The 25,890-nt window shown below is 40.8% G+C and overlaps 1 protein-coding gene across 1 annotated transcript in view; it reads right to left on the bottom strand.

Moving 5' to 3' along the window:
* Nucleotides 1-25,890, bottom strand: part of UbcE2H (ubiquitin conjugating enzyme E2H) — a 56,005-nt gene that overhangs the window by 8,171 nt on the left and 21,944 nt on the right. The window contains exons 2-4 of the mRNA XM_045765933.2: nucleotides 21,024-21,100; nucleotides 12,279-12,446; nucleotides 9,413-9,541 (exon numbers count right to left, since the gene is read on the bottom strand). Of these exons, the coding sequence (XP_045621889.1) occupies nucleotides 9,413-9,541; nucleotides 12,279-12,446; nucleotides 21,024-21,100 (374 nt within the window). The remainder of the gene's footprint in view (nucleotides 1-9,412; nucleotides 9,542-12,278; nucleotides 12,447-21,023; nucleotides 21,101-25,890) is intronic.

Below are 25,890 nucleotides of genomic sequence, written 5' to 3' on the forward strand. Positions count from 1 at the left end.
TTACCGCTACTCACCATCAGTGTCAAAAGTGATAACCTCCTGATGACACCTGCTTGTGTGTAAAATTCTAACAGTAATTTTATACACACCAATTCAATTCATACCAAAGCCTGTTAATTACACTTGATAGTTAAAGGATTTTCAAAGAAATACAGTAGATGACAAGTGTGAAACTGAAAAATGGGAAGCATGTAATCAATAAAATCCGAGTAAATAGACTATCTGATTTGTTTACATTTCCTCACTAGTTTAGTATTCACAGGAACAACTTTCATTTGATTCATTATCACAATCCATCATAAATATCTGGCTTTGCTTGTTAAATTAACTTTGTGTTCTTGAAGGGTGTCACACTCGTGCTGATTATCAACTTCCTGAAAATGTTTGTATAAGCAACCACATGTACACAACTCAAATTATTATTACAGGAGTAGGGTGTGGTTATTTCAAAGAAAGCTGTTTTAGCATAAATGTAGTTAAGTTCAATTAGCAAAATTGTTGTAAATGGAGACAGAAAAATTCAAAAGAACCGAATCACTTCAAGATGCTCTAAATATGCTCTCAAATGGATGTACAGTAGTCTAATGCTTAAAAATATAGGGTTCCGAGCTTAAATAATAATAATAGTTTCCAGATATCAGCTGCATAATGTTGAAATTGTAAATAAGATTTGCAAAAAACATTTGGGAGTCATGTTTAGTAGGAAGCTAAAGTAAAAGAAAGCATTGTTGAATGTAATGAAAGGCCTCTGTGGGAGGGAGGGAGGGAGGGAGGGGGGACGGGAGCATCGGTGGCTTCCTGGAGCTAGCCATGCTCAGATAGCTCCACTTCCATAAGACATCTGCACCTTGGAACAGGAGACTAAGGAGAACTAAATCAACCACCACCACATCATCCGAAGTAGCCTGGGTCATGCGCAGGTAGCGGAGGACAGCACAACTGGACATAACCTGAGATACATCTGCTAAACAAACCAAGAATCAATAACTGAAGAACCCTTCTGAAAGCCACACATCTCTTGCTTTGCCAGAAAAGAATGAGAAGGCTGTGAAAACACTGCTAACCAGAGTCAAAAGAACTAAACCCCAGCTTCTGGTAAAAGACAAAATGCTAGAAAACTTCATGTTGTCACCATGATGAAACACACATTTGGAAGACAGAGCTTGGGAACAAGTTAAATGCGATGGTGAATGAGGCCAAAATCGTCAATATGTAGTTTCAAAGCATTGTGTGAGAGTACTGGGAAGACAGGACACCACGCGCATAGCTCTTATCCTATTACTACACTAGTTAATTATCATACAGATGGTTATAGACCAATCACAAGCTCCCAAATGTGATAATCTGAAAAGAACCTCAAATTTGCGAGGAAGGTCTCTAGATCAATCTGCTGAAAGTGGAGGAGCTGAAGGAAGATACCAGATTCAGACAAGGAAACCAAGGCTGAGCATGCCACCAAGGAGAAATTACCTAAGTGTAGTTACAGGATGAGAGCTACGCTCGTGGTGTTCCATCTTCCATGCATTGTCACATAATGAAAGTGAAAAAGTTAATGTTTAAATTGTTTTCAATGGCAGCTTATTTTTTTTGGTGGGGGGTTAATTCTAATGTTGCCTTAGCTTGTTAAGAGAATGAGGGACTATGATGTTTTCTGTCTAGTACTGGTAGTTGGTATGGTGTTAGATGCCACAGTTGTAAGTGTTGTGGGGAGGGGTTATTATATAGAGTCGAACCCAGCACAAGTCACCCAGGCAACAGCATCCACCCTGACCACCACCACAGCAGACCAGTCAACCTCATCACCTGCCCCCACCAGCCGAGGACGGATGAAAAGGAGAGCAAAACGTCGGCAAGTGGAATCAGAATCAGATTCAGAACCAGAACCAGCACCAGAGTTCCTAGAAGCACCACTGCTTCCATCTGCCTCGGCTGAGACCGTCACATATGAGGCCCCAGACTTCGACCTAAACCCAAGCAAATCAAGCAAGAAAAAGCCCTACTATGGACTTTACCTCAATCACGGTGGCACTTTCAACGGCAATCGAAGCACAAGAATGGTCATTGCCTTAGAATGCAACAGGATCATCAACCAGCTTAAGACCTGCATTCCTTACCCTGTGTTTGTCCACCACGAGACCGTGGAACATTATGTAGACCTCTGCGCTCTGGAGAGTGAACACATCGACCCTAAATTCGACTTCAAGAGGGGACAAGTGACCTTCCTGGAAGAAGATGAAGACCCAACAGGAATACCAATACCACCGCTGTCATTTGGGAAGTACATGCGAATACCTCGTGGCCAAGACACCACCAAGCAACAATGAACTTACCTCTCACCACCTCAATAAGGAAGACGCCTCCTCCAAGCCAGACAGACCACCTCAAGTGAACCAGGACGACATCACCCTGCCCCACCACTAGCCTCCTGCCGCCCAAGAAGAACTTAAGCTACAGGCTTTGACTGAAAAACATCTCCAATCCAAGGTGGACGGGCCACCGAACTTTCAAGCCTCCTCTCTCCACATCCAAATCCTCTTCCAAGAATTTCATCGCCCCATCCTTCTTCCTCCCACATCCTTTCCAAGCTCTTTGGACATCAAACCGAAACCGTTATTGTAGCCTTGGCATATGTATGGCCTTTATTATCCATTCCAATTCCATGAATTATTCTTGTTTATTGTATTGCTGTTTTTTTCTTCTGGGTCAATATATGGGCTTCAGGAAGAAAAAGGCGGGTGTCGGAGGCTTGGTGCTTCTTCCTAGGATATGGCATACCAGTGTTTTGTGTTGGGGACCTACCGAAGAGACTCTTTAAAAACTATATCAAATAATAATATTTAAAATGTACTAAAAACTGTCACAAATTAGTTTGTTTTGTTTCATCTAAGCATATTAACATGAACAAAGGCTGGTGAGCAAACAGGTCTTGTCTGGAATTGTACCAGCAAATGTAATCTTAACTCATCTAGGCCCAAAGGATTTTAGTGCAAAGTACAAATATTAATCAAATATGTAGAAATATTAAAGCAAACTCAAATACAAATATTATCATCAAATAATAAAATGAGACTCCTTTTTCTTGTGGACCACTTGTGGACCACTTGGTGGACCCATTTGAGCTTAACGGGAGCCAGGACCAGAATCTCTACAAGGAGAGGATAACCTGAGAATCAGATCAACCTAAAACCTAGAAATAGTCTGCAGGAATTATACACACATCAAAACGATGCAACTGCTTAAGGAAATTTGTAACTGAAGAAAACTAAGCAAACAATTTGTGCCAATAGATGTAAATCCTGCCCACGAAGCCCCAACCTGCCACCAGATCACAACCCAGGCCATCAGGTGTACCAGCCAGCCAACCAGCCACAATGCACTGACCTGCCACCAGATCACAGCCTAGGCCATCAGGCATACCAGCCAGCCAGCCACGATGCACCGACCTGCCACCAGATCACAACCCAGGCCATCAGGTGTACCAGCCACGATGCACCGACCTGCCACCAGATCACAGCCCAGGCCATCAGGTGTACCAGCCAGCCAACCAGCCACGATGCACCGACCTGCCACCAGATCACAACCCAGGCCATCAGGTGTACCAGCCACGATGCACCGACCTGCCACCAGATCACAACCCAGGCCATCAGGTGTACCAGCCACGATGCACCAACCTGCCACCAGATCACAACCCAGGCCATCAGGTGTACCAGCCACGATGCACCGACCTGCCACCAGATCACAGCCCAGGCCATCAGGTATACCAGCCAGCCAGCCTCCTCATTCCTGAGCTTCCCAAACAAGGATACCCCTTCAAATTTTTTAGGAAAGAAGGAACAAAGTATGGGGTCTTCAGCAACTCTCAAGATACTAACTTACCACAGAGCCTCAGCAGACTGGCATACTGTACCCAGGTCAAGTACAATTTCAGGTTTATTATATGCAGCTCTAGATATCTTATCTGTATCATCATGCTGGATAATACCTATGCAAGACAGTATTTGCATATTTATTTTGAAATCAGTTAACCCTCTAATACTATTAACATTGTATTAAGAATTTCTTACTTAGGCCTAGTCGTACATAGGCTGTATAGAACTGACCAAGCTGCATATTTAGGCTCAGTCAGGCTCTAAAGTTTATTTTGACAAAGTATCCCGACGTCATATATTATAATAAAAACCTTATCATTTCATAAGACAAATTTGTTTCAAAGTTCAAAAATAAATTGTAGACATTACAAAACAAAAATATAAATATATAAAAATATATAAATATTATACACACGCACACACACACACACAATTTTGAAAAAGGGATAGCAGATAAATGTAAAACAGAACCGGGCCTATTCTTCAAATTCATAAACAACAAATTGCAGGTAAAGGATAATATCCAGAGGTTGAAAATGGGAAACAGATTCACGGAAAATGAAAAGGAAATGTGTGAAACATTAAATGAAAAGTTCCAAAGTGTGTTTGTACAAAATGAAATCTTCAGAGAACCAGACACAATAAGAATTCCAGAGAACAACATAGAGCGGATAGAGGTGTCTAGAGATGAAGTGGAAAATATGCTAAAGGAGCTCGGGAAGAACAAAGCAGCTGGCCCAGATGACGTTTCACCATGGGTTCTGAATGTGCATCTGAGCTCAGCATTCCACTTCACCTGATCTTTCAGGCATCCCTGTGTACAGGAATCGTAGCAGACGTGTGGAAACAGGCTAACATAGTTCCAATCTACAAAAGTGGCAGCAGGGAAGACCCCCTCAATTATAGACCTGTATCATTGACAAGTGTAATAGTGAAAGTATTGGAAAAGCTAATCAAAACTAAATGGGTAGAACACCTGGAGAGAAATGATATAATATCAGACAGATAGTATGGTTTTCGATCTGGAAGATCCTGTGTATCGAATTTACTCAGTTTCTATGATCGAGCCACAGAGATATTACAGGAAAGAGATGGTTGGGTTGACTGCATCTATCTGGACCTAAAAAAGGCTTTCGACAGAGTTCCACATAAGAGTTTTTTTCCAGTTTCTGGAAACTGGAAAATATTGGAGGGGTGACAGGTAAGCTTCTATCATGGATGAAAAATTTTCTGACTGATAGAAAAATGAGGGCAGTAATCAGAGGCAATGTATCGGAATGGAGAAATGTCACAAGTGGAGTACCACAGGGTTCAGTTCTTGCACCAGTGATGTTTATTGTGTACATAAATGATCTACCAGTTGGTATACAGAATTATATGAACATGTTTGCTGATGATGCTAAGATAATAGGAAGGATAAGAAATTTAGATGATTGTCATGCCCTTCAAGAAGACCTGGACAAAATAAGTATATGGAGCACCACCTGGCAAATGGAATTTAATGTTAATAAATGTCATGTTATGGAATGTGGAATAGGAGAACATAGACCCCATACAACCTATATATTATGTGAGAAATCTTTAAAGAATTCTGATAAAGAGATCTAGGGGTGGTTCTAGATAGAAAACTATCACCTGAGGACCACATAAAGAATATTGTGCAAGGAGCCTATGCGATGCTTTCTAACTTCAGAATTGCATTTAAATACATGGATGGCGATATACTAAAGAAATTGTTCATGACTTTTGTTAGGCCAAAGCTAGAATATGCAGTTGTTGTGTGGTGCCCATATCTTAAGAAGCACATCAACAAACTGGAAAAGGTGCAAAGACATGCTACGAAGTGGCTCCCAGAACTGAAGGGCAAGAGCTACGAGGAGAGGTTGGAAGCATTAAAATTGCCAAAACTAGAAGACAGAAGAAAAAGAGGTGATATGATCACTACATACAAAATAGTAACAGGAATTGATAAAATCGACAGGGAAGATTTCCCGAGACCTGGCACTTCAAGAACAAGAGGTCATAGATTTAAACTAGCTAAACACAGATGCCGAAGAAATATAAGAAAATTCACCTTCACAAATAGAGCGGTAGACGGTTGGAACAAGTTAAGTGAGAAGGTGGTGGAGGCCAAGACCGTCAGTAGTTTCAAAGCGTTATATGACAAAGAGTGCTGGGAAGACGGGACACCATGAGCGTAGCTCTCATCCTGTAACTACACTTAGGTAATTACACACACACACTAGCTGTACCCTGCCACGCAACCTTCCCCGTTTTCCCAGTCCTCCCCAACATTCCCCTCAACCATTCCCCGCTACCCTATCCCCTTGTCCTCCCCACCATTCCCCCCCCTCCCCCCATACCTTTGTCGTCCCCAACAATCCCCCACTCCATCCACTTGTCCTCCTAACCAATTCCCCACTCCCCGGACCCCTCATCTTCCCGGTCGGCTGAGCGGACAGCACGCTGGACTTGTGATCCTGTGGTCCTGGGTTCGATCCCAGGCGCCGGCGAGAAACAATGGGCAGAATTTCTTTCACCCTATGCCCCTGTTACCTAGCAGTAAATTAGGTACCTGGGTGTTAGTCAGCTGTCACGGGCTGCTTCCTAGGGGTGGAGGCCTGGTCGAGGACCGGGCCGCGGGGACACTAGAAAAGCCCCGAAATCATCTCAAGATAACCTCAAGAACAAGATCCCCATCATCCTTCACTTCCCTTTCCCTTTGTCCTCCCCACCATTCTCCACTCCTGTCCCCAACTCCCTGTCCCATCGTTCTCCCAACCACTACCCACCCTCCCCTGTCCCCTCGTCCTTCCCATTATTCCCCCCCTCCCTTGTCTGATGCATTTCCAAATGATCTGATGTTCCTATCACTTAAATACAAGTAAAACAGAAAAACAAAATGAAAAACAATGAAATAATAAAAAAATAAACTATACTCACGAAATGAATAATTTGGAAAACAACACAGCTCAATTCTAACGCAATGTCACAAAATAGTTAAATCAAAATGAAAATTTGAAACCCATGAAAATTCAATTTATTAATGAAATAGGACACATTGAAATGGAAAAGTAACATATTTAGTATTTCGTGTGTTGCTCTTATGTGCAACAACAACACTGTTTAAAAAGAAAACATGGTTTTTTCCTGTCACAGGTGTGGCATCTATACTTATACTCATGAAACGAACGGCATGGTAAACAACACAGCTCAATTCAAACGCAATGTCACACAAAATAATTAAACCAAAATGAAAATAAATTGAAATCTATGAAAATTCAATGTCAATGCAATCGGAAACATTGAAATTAAATTGTAACATATTTACTAAAGCGTGTGTTGCTCATATGTGCAGCAAATGGCGCTGTGTCTTAAAAAAGAATGTTTTTACCTGGCACAGGTGTGGCATCTATACTTATACTCATGAAACGAACGGCATGGTAAACAACACAGCTCAATTCAAACGCAATGTCACACAAAATAATTAAATTAAAATGAAAATAAATTGAAATCTATGAAAACTATTTATCAATGAAATCGAAAATATTGAAATGGTATTGTAACATTTAGTATAGCGTGTGTTGTTATTAACAGCATCGCTCGCTTTGGACACCGATCACGTCCATTATTTTTTTTTTCTCTGGAGTCCTGGCTGTGGACAGGACTCGCGAGAATATTTGTATAAAATTAATTTTTTATCCTATCGACCTTGGGATAGTTTCAAAATAAGCGCCTGTAGAATGCGCACAATTTGATACCAAAATGAAAGATATAACACGAAACTTTATGGCAGAACACTTTAAAGATTATAAATACGTTTTTGGGTCAAAAATTTTACATTTTAAAATATTTCTTAAAATTCTATTTATTGTGCTATTATTATGGGACGAGTTTTAAAATGCGCGCCTTTATATTGTGAACAATTTGATACCAAAACGAGCGATGTAACATGAAAATTGATGTCAGAACACTGGAAAGATATAAGTAATTTTGATGATGATGTGTCCAAAATTAAAATATTGGTTAAAATTCAAGTTATTGCTCTATTATTATGAGACTAGTTTTGAAATGCGCGCCTTTATATTGCGAACAATTTGATACAAAAACAAGCAATGTAACATGAAAATTGATGTTATCAAACTGAACGAGTATACACATTAAGTTGTGGTGTGCAAATTGGTGCTCGTTCACGGGTAATTTTAGGCTTTGCTGTGGGGAGTCTCGCCAGGCTTTTGGATAACATATGCATATACATCTGCAGGGAATTTAATTGCGAATACAATGATACCAAAACGAACAACGTAGCATGAGAATTAAGGTGAGAAAACTGAAACGAGTATACACATTTAGGCTTTGCCGCACGCTCGCCCGCATCATTAGCCCCATGACGTCAAAGTCTGCGGTGCAAACGTGGTGCGGGCGATAGTGTTAAGTGCAACAATGGCACTGTTTTTAAAAAAAAAAAGCATGTTTTAAGCTGTCACAGGTGTGACATCTATATAGTAAGTATATAAAAACACCCACGTATTCTAATGGAACGTCGTGTCAAAATTTCAAAGCAATCGGTGAAGAACGTTTGGAGATTACTGTGTGTGTTGCTCTTACATCCAACAGATGGTGCTGTTTTTTTTTTAAGCCATGTTTTTCCTGTCACAGATGAGGCATATACAGTATATAGTAAGTATATATAAAAACACACTACTCCCCTCACATGAAAAACACAGTTTTCAAAAAAGCATGTTTTTTCCCGTCACAGACGTGACATCTATATAGTACGTATATAAAAACCCACTCGGATGCAAATGGAATGTTGTGTGAAAATTTCAAAGCAATCGAAGAACTTTTGGAGATTAGTGATTTGAACAAATGAACATTTGTTCGTTTATATTTTATTGTACCTAGTAAGTACAAAGGATATATATTTGATTGTACCAAGTAGCCAGAATGCAATACTCGGCCTACTATGCAAGGTCAGATTTGCCTAATAAGCCAAGTTTTCCTGAATTTATTTATTTTTCTAATTTTTTTCTTATCAAATGATACTACTATCCATTTAAATATGTACGAGTTCGTTTTGTTTGAGTTAAAACTAACGTAGATATGTGACCAAACCTAACCTACCTTACCTAACCCAACCTAAACCAATATAACTAAGTCAATAATTTGCATTCCTAGTAAAATATAATAATAATAATTCAAATAAACTAATTGGAAACAATTTATGGAAAATAAAAAAAATCACTCGGCCTATTAGGCAAATTGGGCCTTGCATAGTAGGATGAGAAGTGTGTTCTGGCTACTAGGTACAAAATTTTATTATATTATATACAGTGTGTATGTATATATATATATTTTTTTTTAATTACAATTAAAAATTTTATAAATATAATTTTAATTATATTTTTTATTAATTTTATTTATTTTAATTACACACTGATCAATGCACTATGATATGTTGGTTTAAAAAGCTGGGTGATGATTCAGTGAGAGACTGTTACAACAGTACAGTAACATTAACAGTAATAAATGGGAAAACATACCTGACACCTTTTTCTTGTATTCTTCAGGCTTGTGGAGGTACATGGCAGCGGCATCCCCATTTAAGGGATCAATTGGATTTGGATATGTTAAAAGTTGTGGAAGGAAGCTTTCAAAGATATTTGATAGATCTGAAAGTCAAAACAAAGAAAAAATTTAGTTATACTGAACAGTGGTTGGCGTAGTCTGATCACAACCACAAGTCCCGGGTTCAATTCCTACAGCTGGGCAGAAGCATTTGGGACCGTTTTCTTTCACCCGATACCTCTCTTCACCAGGAGTTAGGCAACTGTTGTGTGTTGCATCCGGGGAAAGGTCAGTCGCTGGCTTAGGGGGATCTCAATTAACTTTATAGACTTCCTGGTCTCAACAATGGTAAAAAACAATCACCATTTGACCTCAGATACAAGATGTGCAATCAGAAAGGATTTACAAGATAAGAATTCTAGTCAATTTTTCAGTCTGGTTAGTTCCTTAATAACTTAACCCTTCAACTGCATGAGTCATACAGAAATGCTTTTGGCATATCTGACCACACTGTATGGGTCATACAGAGGTGCTTTTGGCATATCTGACCACACTGTATGGGTCATACAGAGGTGCTTTTGGCATATCTGACCACACTGTATGGGTCATACAGAGGTGCTTTTGGCATATCTGACCACACTGTATGGGTCATACAGAGGTGCTTTTGGCATATCTGACCACACTGTATGGGTCATACAGAGGTGCTTTTGGCATATCTGACCACACTGTATGGGTCATACAGAGGTGCTTTTGTCATATCTGACCACACTGTACGGGTCATACAGGGATGACAGTACAGTGCTGCATAATATTTAAGAGTCCCGCGGGTACACGGGCCTCATATTGGCTTTCTCAAGGTCTCCAGTAAACAGACTCCATTTCGAAACACATTCATGGACACCATTCCTGGGTGTAAAGGCATCAACACTGAGTGAGCAACCAAGGACAGTATATGCAGCATGAGCTAATAGCACTGCGATTCAGCTTGTGACCACAGCATCACTTAAAAATGACAAACTATATAAGTAACTTATTTTGCGATGATAGTATCACAGAAGATCCCGAGTGTGATAAAGACTATGTACATAAGTAATATCAGTGAACAATGCTATTTATGATGTTCACAGCATGACACAGATAACCACAGCATTCTGCCAGTGTTTGATGCATCTACGCATCATGAAATGACCTCATGCTACTTTAGAAAATAAACCTGTGCAAAATTCTTCATATTCGGGATTTAGAGGCCAGGATACTGCTAATAGTAGCAACACTGCCTGCAGTTAGCAATAGGCAGATTATATTGGAGGCCTTATCTTTAGTCAGGTGGCATCATGTGACCTGATTAGCATGCAGACACTATGCTGTGCGGGTCCATCAGACCAGCTAAGTGGTTTGTAATGATGCATAAAAATGTAGCTACCGACACTATATAAATAGTGTATATGCAGTATATTAAGAGCTAAAGCACCATTTTCTTGTTCTAAGAATATAACAATCGTGTCTAATGTGCACACTATGTGCCTAGAATTAGTGATGTATGTATGTAGTATGTTGTGACGCATTTTGCATAGTCAGTTGGCACCATCTGCCAGTAGTGTGGGGGGCACTATGCTGACCTTGGATTTCATTACCACACCTACCAGAACAGCCTAGTGGTTTGTAACTGTGCATTAAGATGTACATAGTTATATATGTGTACAGTACAGTGTAATAACACCAAATACAACACATTTTATTATTCTAAGCAAATAATAGTGGGTATCTTAGTAACAAATATATATGCATACCTGTGATCTACATGTTTTGTGATACAAATAACATTATTTACAGCTCATTGTATCACTGCACTTTAAAAAACATAGTAAAACATTAAAAATATAAAGAAAATATTATACTGTATAATCAATGTGAACAGTTACAATTTTATGCAAAACATGCAGAGCTAGGGTGAACCCTGACCACATCTTAGATTACCACACCCACCAGAACGGCTTCACACCTCGTAATTGTGCATGAAAATATACAGAGTTATGTATAAAGTGTATATATATAGAAAAATACTAACAACAAAACCAGAATGTTTTATTCTTCTAAGCAAATAATAATGTGCCCATCTTGGTGAAACAAATATAATTGAGCATTCTGATGTTCCACATTTGATTATAAAAAATTCTGAAAATACACACTTTTAAATAATATTACTGAAAAAAAAACTAATCAGAAATGTCTGATTAGTTATGTAAAAAAACATCTTCGCAGCAGCTTCACGGCCTCAAAGCTGGCTCGGTGCAACCAGCCAATGTGCAATTTGTCGTGAATGCTTGTGAATCTTGACACCATGAGACTGCCAGGCTTCACTATGGCCAAAGTAAGTCGCACAATTTTTTTTATTTTTTTATTATTATTTTTCCTATGGGCAGGGAATGCAATTTAACAATATTAGAAGGAAACAAAATTAAGGGAATTTTTGTTTTCTTTAAGGGGTTGTCAGCTATTAACAGTGCAGCCCAAGGATTAAACAACTCTTCTGAATCCCTATTTCCCTCAATTGGAATAGTGTTGACCTGTGATAAGAGGGTTAATTACTTTTGCTACAAGTGCACAGTTCATAAGTGCCACTTTTTGAAGAGTTGCAGAAATCTACGCAAGGGTCATATCATAGCTCACCCTATGTCATAAAATTAAATCATCTTTCTAGGATACAAACTTTGAGTATTTAAACACAGTATTAATTAAAAACCATAAAAATAGCAAAAATAATGTAGAGTAAGTGTGGAAGCAAATACAACACTGTACTAAACTCCAGAGTAAGGAGTGTAGAGTAATTAGCCTACTCACCATATAAGGCTGTCCAGGCTTGATTTATTACATCTAGGCACACTGTGCCCGACACCTCATCAATGTTGGGGTGATAAACTTTGTTCATGAACCCAATGCTCGGAGATTTGAAAGGGTAGTGCTCTGGCAGGTGGACGCGTACTTTCCAAACACCACCCTCGTATGGGGCTGAAAAATGGGAAAACGTATTTGTGAATATTACTTGCATATACTACACACAAAACAGTAAGTATAGTGAGAGAATAGAAAGAATCAAGATAAAACACCTTAGACATGTGGAAAGGGTGATGGATGAGTGCAGTGAGAGTACAGAGTAAACATGCTTATAAAGATGGAAAAGTTTGGAGCATCACGGAAGGGAAAAGCAGTACAGTGTGTTAAAATGTCTCCGGAGCATGGGGGAACAGACGAATTAGGAAAAAGATTCCAATGCCCTTAATTAAGGAGCACAGAGAGCATTATTATAGCCAATTCAGCAATCTCCATAGAAATGAAATTCTTTAGGGTATTTGTAAAAATGCTGTGTAAATCAATACAGTACTCGAATAATCCTAACACACATACTCTCGTGATGCATCAATGTGCAAATCTGTAGGAGTCATACCGTGATGCCATATAGGCACTTAAAAGTGTGGATAAATGTTTTATGAAGAACCATTACATTAAAACCAAACTACCACAAATCCCTTCAATATATCTTAATTTTGTTTATTATATAAAAATTTTTACATATATTTATCAATTAATAAATAGAACAAACTTATGAATGCAATGTGAAGTGTTGAAAGATATTGTAACCAAGTTACAAGCTTTAAAATAACAAATTAATACAAGTTTTGTGATCAGTTTCTCTCCACTTCTGATTAAGATGCTTCATCCTTCACAGAAGGATTCCTCAACAGGATGACCATAACAGACTTCCTGCAAGCAACCCAATATAACCATACTCATCTCTCTTTAAACCTTCCCATCATGCCTATAAGCATCCTTTCACTTTTCAATTGATTAATACTAAGCATCCGACCTTAACATCCTGCACTTTGATTAGTATCTCCTTAGAAACTTATCAGAGAATTTGCACTGCCTAAGTAAGACGTGTCAGATATGGAGAGTCAAATATGAGAAAGGAACGAACTGAATAACCTGGAAAAGTATAAACATGGATGTATAGTTAGATCTGGACAATAAATATATTGTAGCAGCAAGAAAAGAGCCGTCTGTTTACTTGCCACCAAGATATGGCATTATGAAAGCCAAACGGCAGAGACCTATAGGTAGAATATACTAGAAAATCAAAAGATAGCAAGATCTAATCTCTCCTCACCCTGTAAATGACGAGAAAAGGCGAGGAAATGAGAAAACAACTGTAAGAGGCATTAAATGATTGCATAAAAAAAAACTGCATTTAAAATGAACCCTTTTGGTGTGGGAACTCTTCTTGCAGCCGCTTCAACTAAGTATCAATATGGAGCTACACAATAATTAAATTTGTAGTGTATTTATCACCGTGCATTTTTAATAAATAAATACACCTTTTCTTCTATACATACAATTAAAAAGAATTGAAAACAAAAAATATTATTCAGAGGGGGAAAATTAAAGTACCTCCAGTTTCTAATAGAAAATGTGGTCCAATTCAATACTAAGACAAGTGTTCCCAATATATAGAATACCACCATAAAAACAGCAAAAATGAGTACTACTCAAAGAATTTTATAAAGTTTTGTCACAAAATAAAAATACCCAGTAATTAATTCTCCCTCTTTTTTCCTACATTGATTGATGTCCTTTTCTAATTTTTGGCTACATTTCTCAGAAAATTATTTTAAATATTTGCCATTAAATATTAGAGCTTTATAATGTTATCAAAAGAACGCACCAAGCTGGGACGACTATATAGCCGAGAGTCATCTGTGTATAGTAGCTGGATACTCAAAATCCCCAGGAAGTACGGGTCAAGCATGCTTGACTCGGGCCAAGCTAGACAAGTGCCTTCCAGCATTCAGCTCGGAGGTGAAAGATATGGAGGTAACCAAGATAAACTAGTGTCAAAGCTCAACCCCAAGGGTTTAGCAGTATCTTTATACGTACCAGAATGGAATTACAACAGCGACAATGGGGGACAAGGAGCGACATGCTTCCAAGTAAGTCACAGCACAAATTTTAGTTATAGAAAAGCTTAAAAGCCATGATTGGAAGCCCAGAACAAAATTTTATCAATAGCAAGTTGGAGCAGTTGTTGGAGGAAAGGGGAAGCTTCACTGTGACAGCAGAGTGAGAAAAATATCATCAGGACAAATGGGGGGGGGGGGAACCTGTTCCAATCTGCCAGCTTCCTGCCCTTGTCGAGGCCACTAGAGAAATACTGGCCCTCAGATAAATTCAGGTAGATAAAGGATTGAAAAAATGGCAGGGAAAAGGAGGAAGGAAGATCATTTGGGGAACCAGGGAAAAAAGAGTGGTGCTCACCTTCATCTTGTTCATATAAATTATCAAAAGTGATCTTAACTACAATAAGGAGTTGACAACGACAGTCACAAGGGGGTCAAGTGAATATTTCAACCTGGAGGACTGAATAACCTTGAGCCTCAAGGATATAATTAATATCCTCATGCCAGTCAGAGTTCCCTGCACCCAGGAAACATGGTGCAGGAAAATGACTGTGCTGACGCTGGCATTTAGTTGAACATTTTTGGAGGCCTGAACCGGAGTCTCACCAATGAAGGACAGAGCGGCCAGGCAATTGGCTACCTCTTTAGAAGGGGCCAGAATGATGCATGAGCCAGTCCAGGTGGGGCTAAAGCTAACATAGGTACTGTATTCACAGGGTTAACAAGGTGCTGATGTAAGCATAAATCAGGGTCAGGTGTGTTCATCATAACAAACATCAATATACTTAGGGCATGTAGTGGGGGATCTATTAGGCCATGTAGTGGGGAAAATAGATCATGGTACATATCAGTGTTTGAAGGAATCATGCATGTTAGAATGTGATTACAGCTTCGTGGTTGCCCATTAAAATGGGGGTAAAGGCACAGTTGTCACCTAAAGATGGACTCACTCCAGGTGACAAGGCAGACACCACTTGGGACTTGGAGCTTGACCCTGCTAGGGAAGTGGGAAGGGATCAAGTGGGTGACCCAAAGATGAAGCCAGGTCACGGGCTCATCATAGCCAGGGCTCGGCCCCAGTTTTCCAATCACTGTTCAAATCGGAGGCCTGGTCACCTGCCCCATGAGCCTGTGTTGGTGCCTCCAACAAAGGCTTGTGGCACCATGCCTGTGTGACATGGTGCCTCCACCTTCTTAACAGAAGTCCTCCTGCATTGCACTCTCCCTTACACAGGTGCAAAGAGCTCTTTCTGCCATTTACCCCAGTCCAGACATCCAACCAACCCATCGAGGGTGCCCTTCACAGGTGGTCTTTCCCCCTCCCGGCAGGTGGTTCAATGACCCAAATGGGAGCTCTACATTTCTCATTTCACATGTTAAGTGCCTGGAAAGAGGCAGCAGGGGACCACGGCAACCCCTACCAACCCCAGGAAGTCATATGTAAGCCCCCTCACCACAACAAGGGGGAAACTTTGGACAAATTTGATAAATCAGCTCTAATACTGCATGTATAATTACTGATATCTATATTGTACAGTACTGTATAAACTTTTATGCTTCACGACATAAAAATACATCAACTACTGCACTTGTATTTTAATTAAGTAAATATTATTATAGAAATGTGTGTTGCAACTGACGATGAAAGACCTTCTTAATGGTTGTGATCGTGCCATCTGAGGCAACATCCAAGTCTGCTGTCAACAAACAGCACGACATACGGTACTTGGTTCAGGTGCCAATTTTGAAACCCAGAAGTTCTGGTCGAGCATTACACAATTTGGAAAGTGTTTTCTAGGCACCTGGAGAAAATATGCAACAGCAGTGAATGACTCATCATTTATCACAGTGAAAGAGTTAATGAGGTTACCAACAAAGTATATACCTAAGTGGGAAATTAATTGTCAGATATTGAAAAAAAAGGAGGAAGGGCCCAGCATGAATACAATTGTAAATTTCCTCCATGGAGTTTAAAACAGAATATCTCCATGGATTAGCATTTATTTTGTGAGCATGCAAAGTATTTTGTTTTGTGAACACCAATAAAACACAAACTTTGTTCAATAGGTATATAGGAGGTAGGAATACTGAGGGCGGAAGACAATATATACCACTGACAGTTTATGCAAAATAACCAAGATAAGGCAGTGAGGAGAAAATTGGTAAACAATTTCTGAAATATTTCAAGATGCTCTACTCGAAACAGTTAAGGAAGTTATTGTACTGTTGTAAAATTATACAATACAATATAGGATTACATTTCAAAGACTATGACTTGATGGACAACAACTTAAAAATATAAAGTCCAATGATGCTTATATATATTATATTTTGCAGATATATGCACCTAATATGATTTAACAAAAAAATTCTATACTACTATACAGTAATATCTTCTCAAACAACACTCCTCAACAGTAGTCGGGATGCAAGAAGAATTATAATTTGGTCCTACCTCAACTGTCTACTTAAATGTGGAACCAATTGTTCTATGCACATAATTAATAGCTTTATTCAGTATACAAATATTATACCTACAAAGTAATCACCATAATCTGATCCATGTATGTATATACATATACCTTATAAGGACACATGTATACCTTATAAATAAAATAATTTGATTATTATGAATGTACTGTATTGTTATTATGACTATAAACAGATAAGAGAGAGTATAGTACTGTACTGTATTATCACCTCAGAGTGGCTGTGGAGGAGCCATTTAAACTGATTCTTGCCTTAGTTTCAACTGGTCACCAGTACATCAAAAGATTGTTATTGGAAATAGAGCAAAACTCAAGCATACTGTTTGCAACTGTGGCCCACATGCTTAGAGACGAGGGTAAAGTGTACGAGAGAAGGCACAAGAAGAGATCAGGAATGCATGATAAAACAGATGCTTCTAACACTATCACACCTTGTGCAGTGGAAGCACAAGACGGGCAAGGACGAGAGAGAGCATTTGGCGGTGTACGCCAACATACAGGTACTTTGAAAACCCAAAGTAAATGAAGAGATTAATTGTATACTGTACTGTACACAAATTTATAGTTCATTAGAAAGCTATTTCAACACAATAAGCAAGTTGATGATACAAATAAAGTAGAATGAGGAAATTTCCTGAAGTAAATCATTCCCATTTCATATTGTAGATGGGATTTACCAGATACATAATAGAAATATGACAAAAATAGATTACAATATACCATTTTCATTTAACATGCCAAAAATTAAAGTCAAGATTATCCATAGAGTACATATTTAAAAATATTTATTGCAATAAAGTATTTCACTTATTCAAATATTATATTTCACAAATCACATCTGAGATATCAGCGTACAACGATTCCTTTGAAGGAAATGCATTAATTAACATTAAAATATAAAACATATCACAATGTAAAGTTAAAACATCAAATCAGAAGACTATTTGCAGATAATTCTTTGCTATAAGGGCTTTAACGGAGGGAGTGGAAGAAGTAGGTGGAGGGCACTCCATGTTGAACAAGTTCTGGCTTTGTTTGATATTGTCATCCTGCTCTTCTCTGCATGGCAATGGCTCCCATGTATTTCTTTGTGTCTTTTTTACTGATGGGATGCATGTTGTCAATATTCATAACATGGGTAGTGTTTACATATGTAAGGCAACAAGTCTGTAACAAATTTGCCTGCAATCTTAAGGACTTTCTTTCAGATATGAGGGAGAGGGGGGGGGGGGGGTGTCCAAAGTAACAGTAGAAACGTTGGATCTCCAACTCTCACGTTCAGGTGTACAGACCAGATATAGGCCATTGTACTCGCCTTTCAAAACTAAGGGAAAGATCCAGACGTATTCTGATGATGGTGCCTTTTCAAGGCTGCATGCTTACAGTGTACTGCTGGAGCAATCTGAATTCCACCAAGGAACACACTACCACAAGAGGCACATTGAGGAACAGTGGATCGCAGCATCTATTAAGGCATCACAAAAAAAGGAGAAAGTGTGGGAGATGTCAAATGGCCAAGGAAGAGCAGCATGGAGCGTGAAAAAAAAAAGATTCCAGTCTGCCTTATCAAACCGCTCCTGAAGGGAAAGAAAGAGGGGGAGGGGGGGGGGGGGGCAGAAGGAAGAAAAGGAAACGAGAATGGGGAAAATCAAGGACTCTCCATGCCAGGTCTATATAAATGGAAGAGGAAATGAGAAAGATGTACACAGGAAAGAGTGAGAACAAGTCACCATGTGTCGGCTCGATGAGTATGACAGGACATCATCCCAGATGGCATAGCAACATTTAAAAATCACCTAAAAGGATCAAAGGCTCTGGCATGGAGCCTAAAAGTTGCTCATGATCAGGAAGAAATATCAGGACACATTGTTGGGGGGGGGGGGGGAGATAAATGGAACAAATGGTACACCATTTATTCACATTGATACAGGCAGTAGAATGAACATTTGACGAAAAATGGAACAAAAGGAACATTGTCCCAGATTAAGACAGCAGTAGAGATAGGGTTACCAGAAGAAGTTGAAGGGGAGGAAAGAAATGAATAACTATAGAATTGACCAGGGCAAGTGCCAGGCATTAGTTCCTGGAGACAGAGCAGAGAAAACTGAAAGATCAAAAGTTGCAGCTCACTGAAAATGGTATAAAAGCCACGGATATTCCATTGAAGAATGAACAGATATTCCAATGAAGAATGAATGAGCTGTAAAGAACAGCTATGACAAAACAAAAGAAAGTAAAGATAAGAAGCAAAGGAAACAATAAGGGGATCAGGATCAGAGAAATCAGGCCTGGTAACATAACATAAGCCTAAGTCATGTTAAAATGAGAACGCAGACAGACCTACTTAAGAAGGCAGATCAAGAATGCAGACTCCGAAGTTGAAGTCTTGCTTTGGAGAAAGAAATGCATCTAAGGTGGAAGAGGACCTGCTCAAATTTATAATGTACACAAGAATGTGAAAAAACAGGGTGGGAACACCACAGTTGTTGCAGTGAACATGGGAAGAACAACACCTGTTGCAGAGGCCTGGAGAAGGGACCTGTTCTTGAATGTTGTATCTGCCACTAACAAGAATAACCAAAGATGGTGAGGTGTGACTATCAACATCTACCTTGACCACTTTAAGGGAATGAAGACGACTGTGAGGGAGGTCGAGTGAATGTGTCAACTTTGAAGACGAGATATCCTCTCGAGCCTCGAAAATATACCAATATTTTTAAGGCAGTCCTTAAGTTCTGTTTCCCCGTCTCAACATGGAGTGGAAGAAGGATTGTGCTGACACTGGTATTCAATATGACATTCTTTGAGAACCAAGCTGGGCCTCACCTGTGTGAGGTAGGACAGCTAGGCAAGCGGCGGCTCCTTAAATGGGGGCCTTGAATATGAGGTTGCTAGTCCGTTTCGAAGTGAAATGAACACAAGCATCTACAGTTTGTAAAGTGTGGGGGGGGGGGGTTGGGGGGGTGGGGGGGGGGGGTTGGGGGGGGGGTTAGGGGTTGGGGGGGGGGGGTTGGGGGGGGGGGTTGGGGGTTGGGGGGGTTGGGGGGGGGGGGTTTGGGGGGGGGGGGGTTGGGGGGGGGGTTGGGGGGGTTGGGGGGGGGGGTTGGGGGGGTTGGGGGGGGGGGTTGGGGGGGGGGTTGGGGGGGGGGGGTTGGGGGGGGGGGTTGGGGGGGGTGGTTGGGGGGGGGGTTGGGGGGGGGGGTAGGGGTGGTAAGGGTGGTGTGGGTGGTGTGGGTGGTAAGGGGGTGGGTGTGTGTGTGTGGGGGGGGGGGGGAGGCCTGAAAGCAGGCATCATGGATCATCATGGGAAACCTCAAAATATTTGGGCCATGTAGCAGGGTCAAATAGATCCTGGAATGTAGGAGCTGTTGGAGATGTGTGCACTCGATGGCAAGGATGTTGCCTCAGACGTCTCAGGAGGAGGATGGTAAAAGGCACTGTAGTAACCATCGAATTTGAAGTCACTCTAGGTGATGTGACAGTCACCAATGAGGACTCATGAGGTTGATCCTGCCACATGAGGATCAACCTCAGGGGTAACCAGAATGGCATACAAGGGTCACCACTGAAGGATTTGAATGGTATCCCAAGGACTGATAGAGATACGAACCCCCACAATGCCCACCTGATCCAATGTCTAACTAGATGAGCTAACCAGATAAGCCAATTGAGTCAGGTGGGCCACACCGAAGCTCATGTTTTCCCCCAGTCCCTCCACCAAAGCAGCATGTTGCCACCAGTGGCCTCAGCTGCCAGTGGTGCCCAAGAGCCTCCTCACCTTATCAAGAAGCCATTCACTTGGGAGGGGAATGGGTTGATCATATGTATGGCACAGGCATTGTTAGTATTGTGCAAATGAAAAACATACTATATTGTACTTTTGTTCATGGATCATTTCTAGTCCTCTACATTTCCTCAAAGTAAACTTTATTACAGTGGCTGCACAAAACAGAATACTGTATACTCAAGCTGTGGTGTTCATGTTGTATCCTGTTACACTTGAAAAAGCCCTCTTCAGATAAAAATATATTTATCTACCAATAAAGTTTTCTCCAGGTTTGGCATTTCTTGTCTAATATTATTGCCACAAATTACCTCTGTTTGTATTACAAATTCATATAACAACTTAAAACAATAATACTTACTGCCTTTTGGACCATAGAACTTAACACAGAATTCGTTGAGCCCATTGAGCATTGTAACCTCATGCTTTTTCTCAATACTGGAAATTTAGGTTAAGGAAATGTATATAATCCGTCACAGTCAAATATTGTACACAGAAAACAAAATTTATAAATAATGCACAAATTATTTATTCACCACATGGCCACTCGTGTTCACAGGAAAGGGGGGGGGGGATTGAGGGACGGGGTTTCAATGAAGCCACTGTAGCATGAAAGTTCCCCCCCTATTAATATATATTTTCCAGTTATTGTACTGTATATCTTATAGCTGAATACAATTCTTGTTCCAAAAACTTTGACACATACATAGATCAAAACATTTAATACTACATATAAGGGAGAACTAATACTCCCTGTTCTCAGTTCTGCAAGATGAATTGGAAATCTTGAGTAAAGTATTCCATATTGATACGTTTCACATTAGTTTTTACATGACCCGAGTCATGACCCCATGTTGGAAGGTGTTAAGAAACTGTTTGTCCTGTAGTTTTTAATCTATCCTGTTATTCATGGTTGCTTAGTTCTGGGATGATTTGCATTCAAAGGAGTTTTATGATCAGTCTACTAACACCTGGTTGGCTTACTTTTAAAAGTGCTCCCCACTTGCTGAACAGTATTCTTAGCTGAATACATGTCATCATACTGTATATTGTGGCCCATGTGCAAAGTCTTTTATCTTTGTGCTGAATAGCGTGCAGAATATAATGCACATGAGAACACGTGCATGCACACACACACACACAAACACAAGCTAATGCCATTCGTGACTGCATATGTAAATACAGAACAGCTTATAAGAAAAGGGGGGAAAAAAAGGCATCAAACAGACTGATAAATAAATGGTACAAAGCAACTGGACCTCAATCCCCATAAATATTCGAGGACAATGAAAGTAAAATATATGGGAATGACTGTATGCATACATAGACAACTGAACACACTGTACTGTACTGTATATCTAAAATTCATAACTGACCAACATTTACCAGAGTACAGTGCAGTATTTTTAATTCATGCCCATCACCTTCAAATACGTAAAATATTTACAGTAATTGCTTAACCTTGTACAACCCAACAATGGCAGTGTATAGCCAACTTCTTCATAATACTTCATTAGCAGTATCACCACACGGCTTTCTGTTCACAAATCTCTCTCATTCAGTGCTCCACTTTACATTTGATGTGAAGTCTACTATATTCATAGTTTAAAAGCATACCTGTAATTTAGAAGGCAATCCAAATCTTAGTAATAGGTAAAAAATAAGTCTGGTGTCACTAATGTGAGACAATAGCGACCTAAGATTACTTGCATGCTAGAAACATTTCCTTATGAAACACAAGGCGAATTTATATGAGAGCAGTGAAATCAAGATGAAGTCAATCTAAACAAGTGAAATTCATGAAGAGGGTATCCATGTGAAACCAAGGACAGTTTCAAATGAAGAGACCGAGTTAGCCATAACTTTCTTTGCAGACCAAATATTGAGCTCCATTTTTTTGGTTCATCAAACTGAAGGTACAGAATTAACTGAAAGCTGCTAGGAATTTGCTTCATAACAAATTTATCTATCTCTGTGGGTTGCCTTAATATTTAATAATCCATTTTGCTGCATAATTTTAGAAAATAATCCTCCCGCAAGTGAGCGCAAAGCAGCGAGTATGGTTGCAAGTGTGTAACAGGTATTGTGAGGCAGCTAGTGTTAGATTGAGTTAGGAAATCAGTGTACTCACTTAACTGTACTCATCTAGAGTGAAGTATCGAGTGTGAGAGAGACAGTCAATGAGATGCATATCAAGCAGCAGTGAGTGAGAGGCAGTACATGAGACAGTGTGTGAGGCATGCAAAGAAAATGCAGTAAACCAGTATGCCTATACAGTACTGTATGGTGAGGCACACAAGAGACAGCAAGTCCTGCAAAGAAAGATTTATTAAGAAAAAGTGCTGAGCCAGTATGACTACATAGCAAGGCATACAAGAAACAGTGAACTTGTCATGTAAGATAGTGAGCAAGGTGTGTAAGAAGGATTTGAGGAGAAAACACAAAGCCAGTATAAAATAGTGAACAAGAGGCAGCACATGTCAGCACATGTACACACCTCATCAGTTTCTCCCTTTGCATTAACTAACCATTAATTTAGAATGATTATGTCTTAGCAACCACCACATCCAGCCTGCTCTATACATTTGGGGGGGGGGGTTAATTTATTATGCATATCCTTCCTGTGAGCTGTAGTGGAAAAGGTTATAGAGGCACATAATAGGCTCAGGAACTGAACTCCAAAATTAATTTAGCTAAGGTAATTCCAGCCTTGATAAGCTATTTACATAGATTAACATATATATCAACTGTCTTTGATAGCTCATAATGGACTAGGGTACTGATCCCGTAAAGTCTAAAACCTGCACATTAAACCGTAATGACGGTCACATTTCATGACCACCATATATAAAACATTTCTTCCAATCCATTCTGTTCAGTTCACTTTGGATAGGCTCAGTTTGGTTCAGATACGTCCAGTTCAGTCTGGATGGGCTCATTTTGGTTTAGATAGGCTCAGTTGGGCAAGTTCAGCTCACTTTAGATAGGTTTGGTGTGGTTCAGTCTGGATCGGCTTCATTCAGTTCAGATCAGTTTGCACAGCTTGGGCCCAGATTGGACGGCTTGGGCCCAGATTGGACGGCTTGGGCCCAGATTGGACGGCTTGGGCCCAGATTGGACGGCTTGGGCCCAGATTGGACGGCTTGGGCCCAGATTGGACGGCTTGGGCCCAGATTGGACGGCTTGGGCCCAGATTGGACGGCTTGGGCCCAGATTGGACGGCTTGGGCCCAGATTGGACGGCTTGGGCCCAGATTGGACGGCTTGGGCCCAGATTGGACGGCTTCGGCCCAGATTGGACGGCTTGGGTCCAGATTGGACGGCTTGGGTCCAGATTGGACGGCTTGGGTCCAGATTGGACGGCTTGGGTCCAGAATGGACGGCTTGGGTCCAGAATGGACGGCTTGGGTCCAGAATGGACGGCTTGGGTCCAGATTGGACGGCTTGGGTCCAGATTGGACGGCTTGGGTCCAGATTGGACAGCTTGGACGGCATCGGTCCAGATTGGACGGCTTGGGTCCAGATTGGACGGCTTGGGTCCAGATTGGACGGCTTGGGTCCAGATTGGACGGCTTGGGTCCAGATTGGACGGCTTGGGTCCAGATTGGACGGCTTGGGTCCAGATTGGACGGCTTGGGTCCAGATTGGACGGCTTGGGTCCAGATTGGACGGCTTGGGTCCAGATTGGACGGCTTGGGTCCAGATTGGACGGCTTGGGTCCAGATTGGACGGCTTGGGTCCAGATTGGACGGCTTGGGTCCAGATTGGACGGCTTGGGTCCAGATTGGACGGCTTCGGCCCAGATTGGACGGCTTCGGCCCAGATTGGACGGCTTCGGCCCAGATTGGACGGCTTCGGCCCAGATTGGACGGCTTCGGCCCAGATTGGACGGCTTCGGCCCAGATTGGACGGCTTCGGCCCAGATTGGACGGCTTCGGCCCAGATTGGACGGCTTCGGCCCAGATTGGACGGCTTCGGCCCAGATTGGACGGTTTCGGCCCAGATTGGAGAGCTTGGGTCCAGATTGGAGAGCTTGGGTCCAGATTGGACAGCTTGGGTCCAGATTGGACAGCTTGGGTCCAGATTGGACAGCTTGGGTCCAGATTGGACAGCTTGGGTCCAGATTGGACAGCTTGGGTCCAGATTGGACAGCTTGGGTCCAGATTGGACAGTTTCGGTCCAGATTGGACAGTTTCGGTCCAGATTGGACAGTTTCGGTCCAGATTGCATAGTTTCGGTCCAGATTGCATAGTTTCGGTTCTGATAGGTTGGGTAGGTTCAAATAGGTTCAGTTCAGAGAGATTTGGTTCAGTTCAGATAGTTGAATCATTCAGGTTCAGTTTGGATACATTGTTCATTTGGGTTCACTTCCGATACATTTCGTTGTGTTCAGTTATGTTCAGTTTGGATACACACTGTATGGTTTGGATAGGTTCGGATGGGTTTTGTTCGGTTCAATTTATATAGGTTCAGAAGAGTCTGGTTCAGTTAGGTCGTTTTGATGGGCTCCATTGGATAGGCTCAGATCGATTAGGTTCGAATTGATTCAGTAACGCTAGGTTCTAATATGTTCAGTTCAGATAGGTTTGAATAGGTTCAGTTCGGATAGATTAAAATAGGTTGTTTGACTAGATTAAAATATTAATGGAAGGGGCACCATTCCCCCCCCCCCCCTGCCCCGTTCCATCCCAAATCCTCATATCCCTTCCAACGGCTATAGTGGGGTAACGGCTTAGCGCTTTCCCCTGATACTGCCCCACACTCGCTTAATTAAAAGCTATAGTTTGTTAACTGATACTCCAAGGGGTCAATGACCGGGGATGCCATCAGTTATGTCTCCCTTGTGCACCCATGTTACCACGGCTTCACACTCACGGTACTTTTATCAGTTATTTTACAAATGTAACAATTTATTTTCCCATCACGTTTTCTCATAATATAAACTCATAAATCCAACGTTTAGTCGACCGTGATTTTTATTAATGGTTATATTATATTTACTGTACATATATATATTCTGGTTAACTGATAATCAAATTGAGGCAAGCAAGTTATTAAGTGGCTTTGCGAGAATATTACTGTATTGTATATTTCTGTCAAAAATACATAAAAATAATTATTCTATCACTCGAGTGATGGGTACATGCGGTACGACACTTTGGGCAGTCAATAATACAACTCCGCTTGCCAGACGTACAACAAACCACTTCTGGGATGTGTACGCAAAAA

The sequence above is a fragment of the Procambarus clarkii genome, chromosome 50, assembly GCF_040958095.1.
Source record: "Procambarus clarkii isolate CNS0578487 chromosome 50, FALCON_Pclarkii_2.0, whole genome shotgun sequence".
Lineage (NCBI taxonomy): Eukaryota > Metazoa > Arthropoda > Malacostraca > Decapoda > Cambaridae > Procambarus > Procambarus clarkii.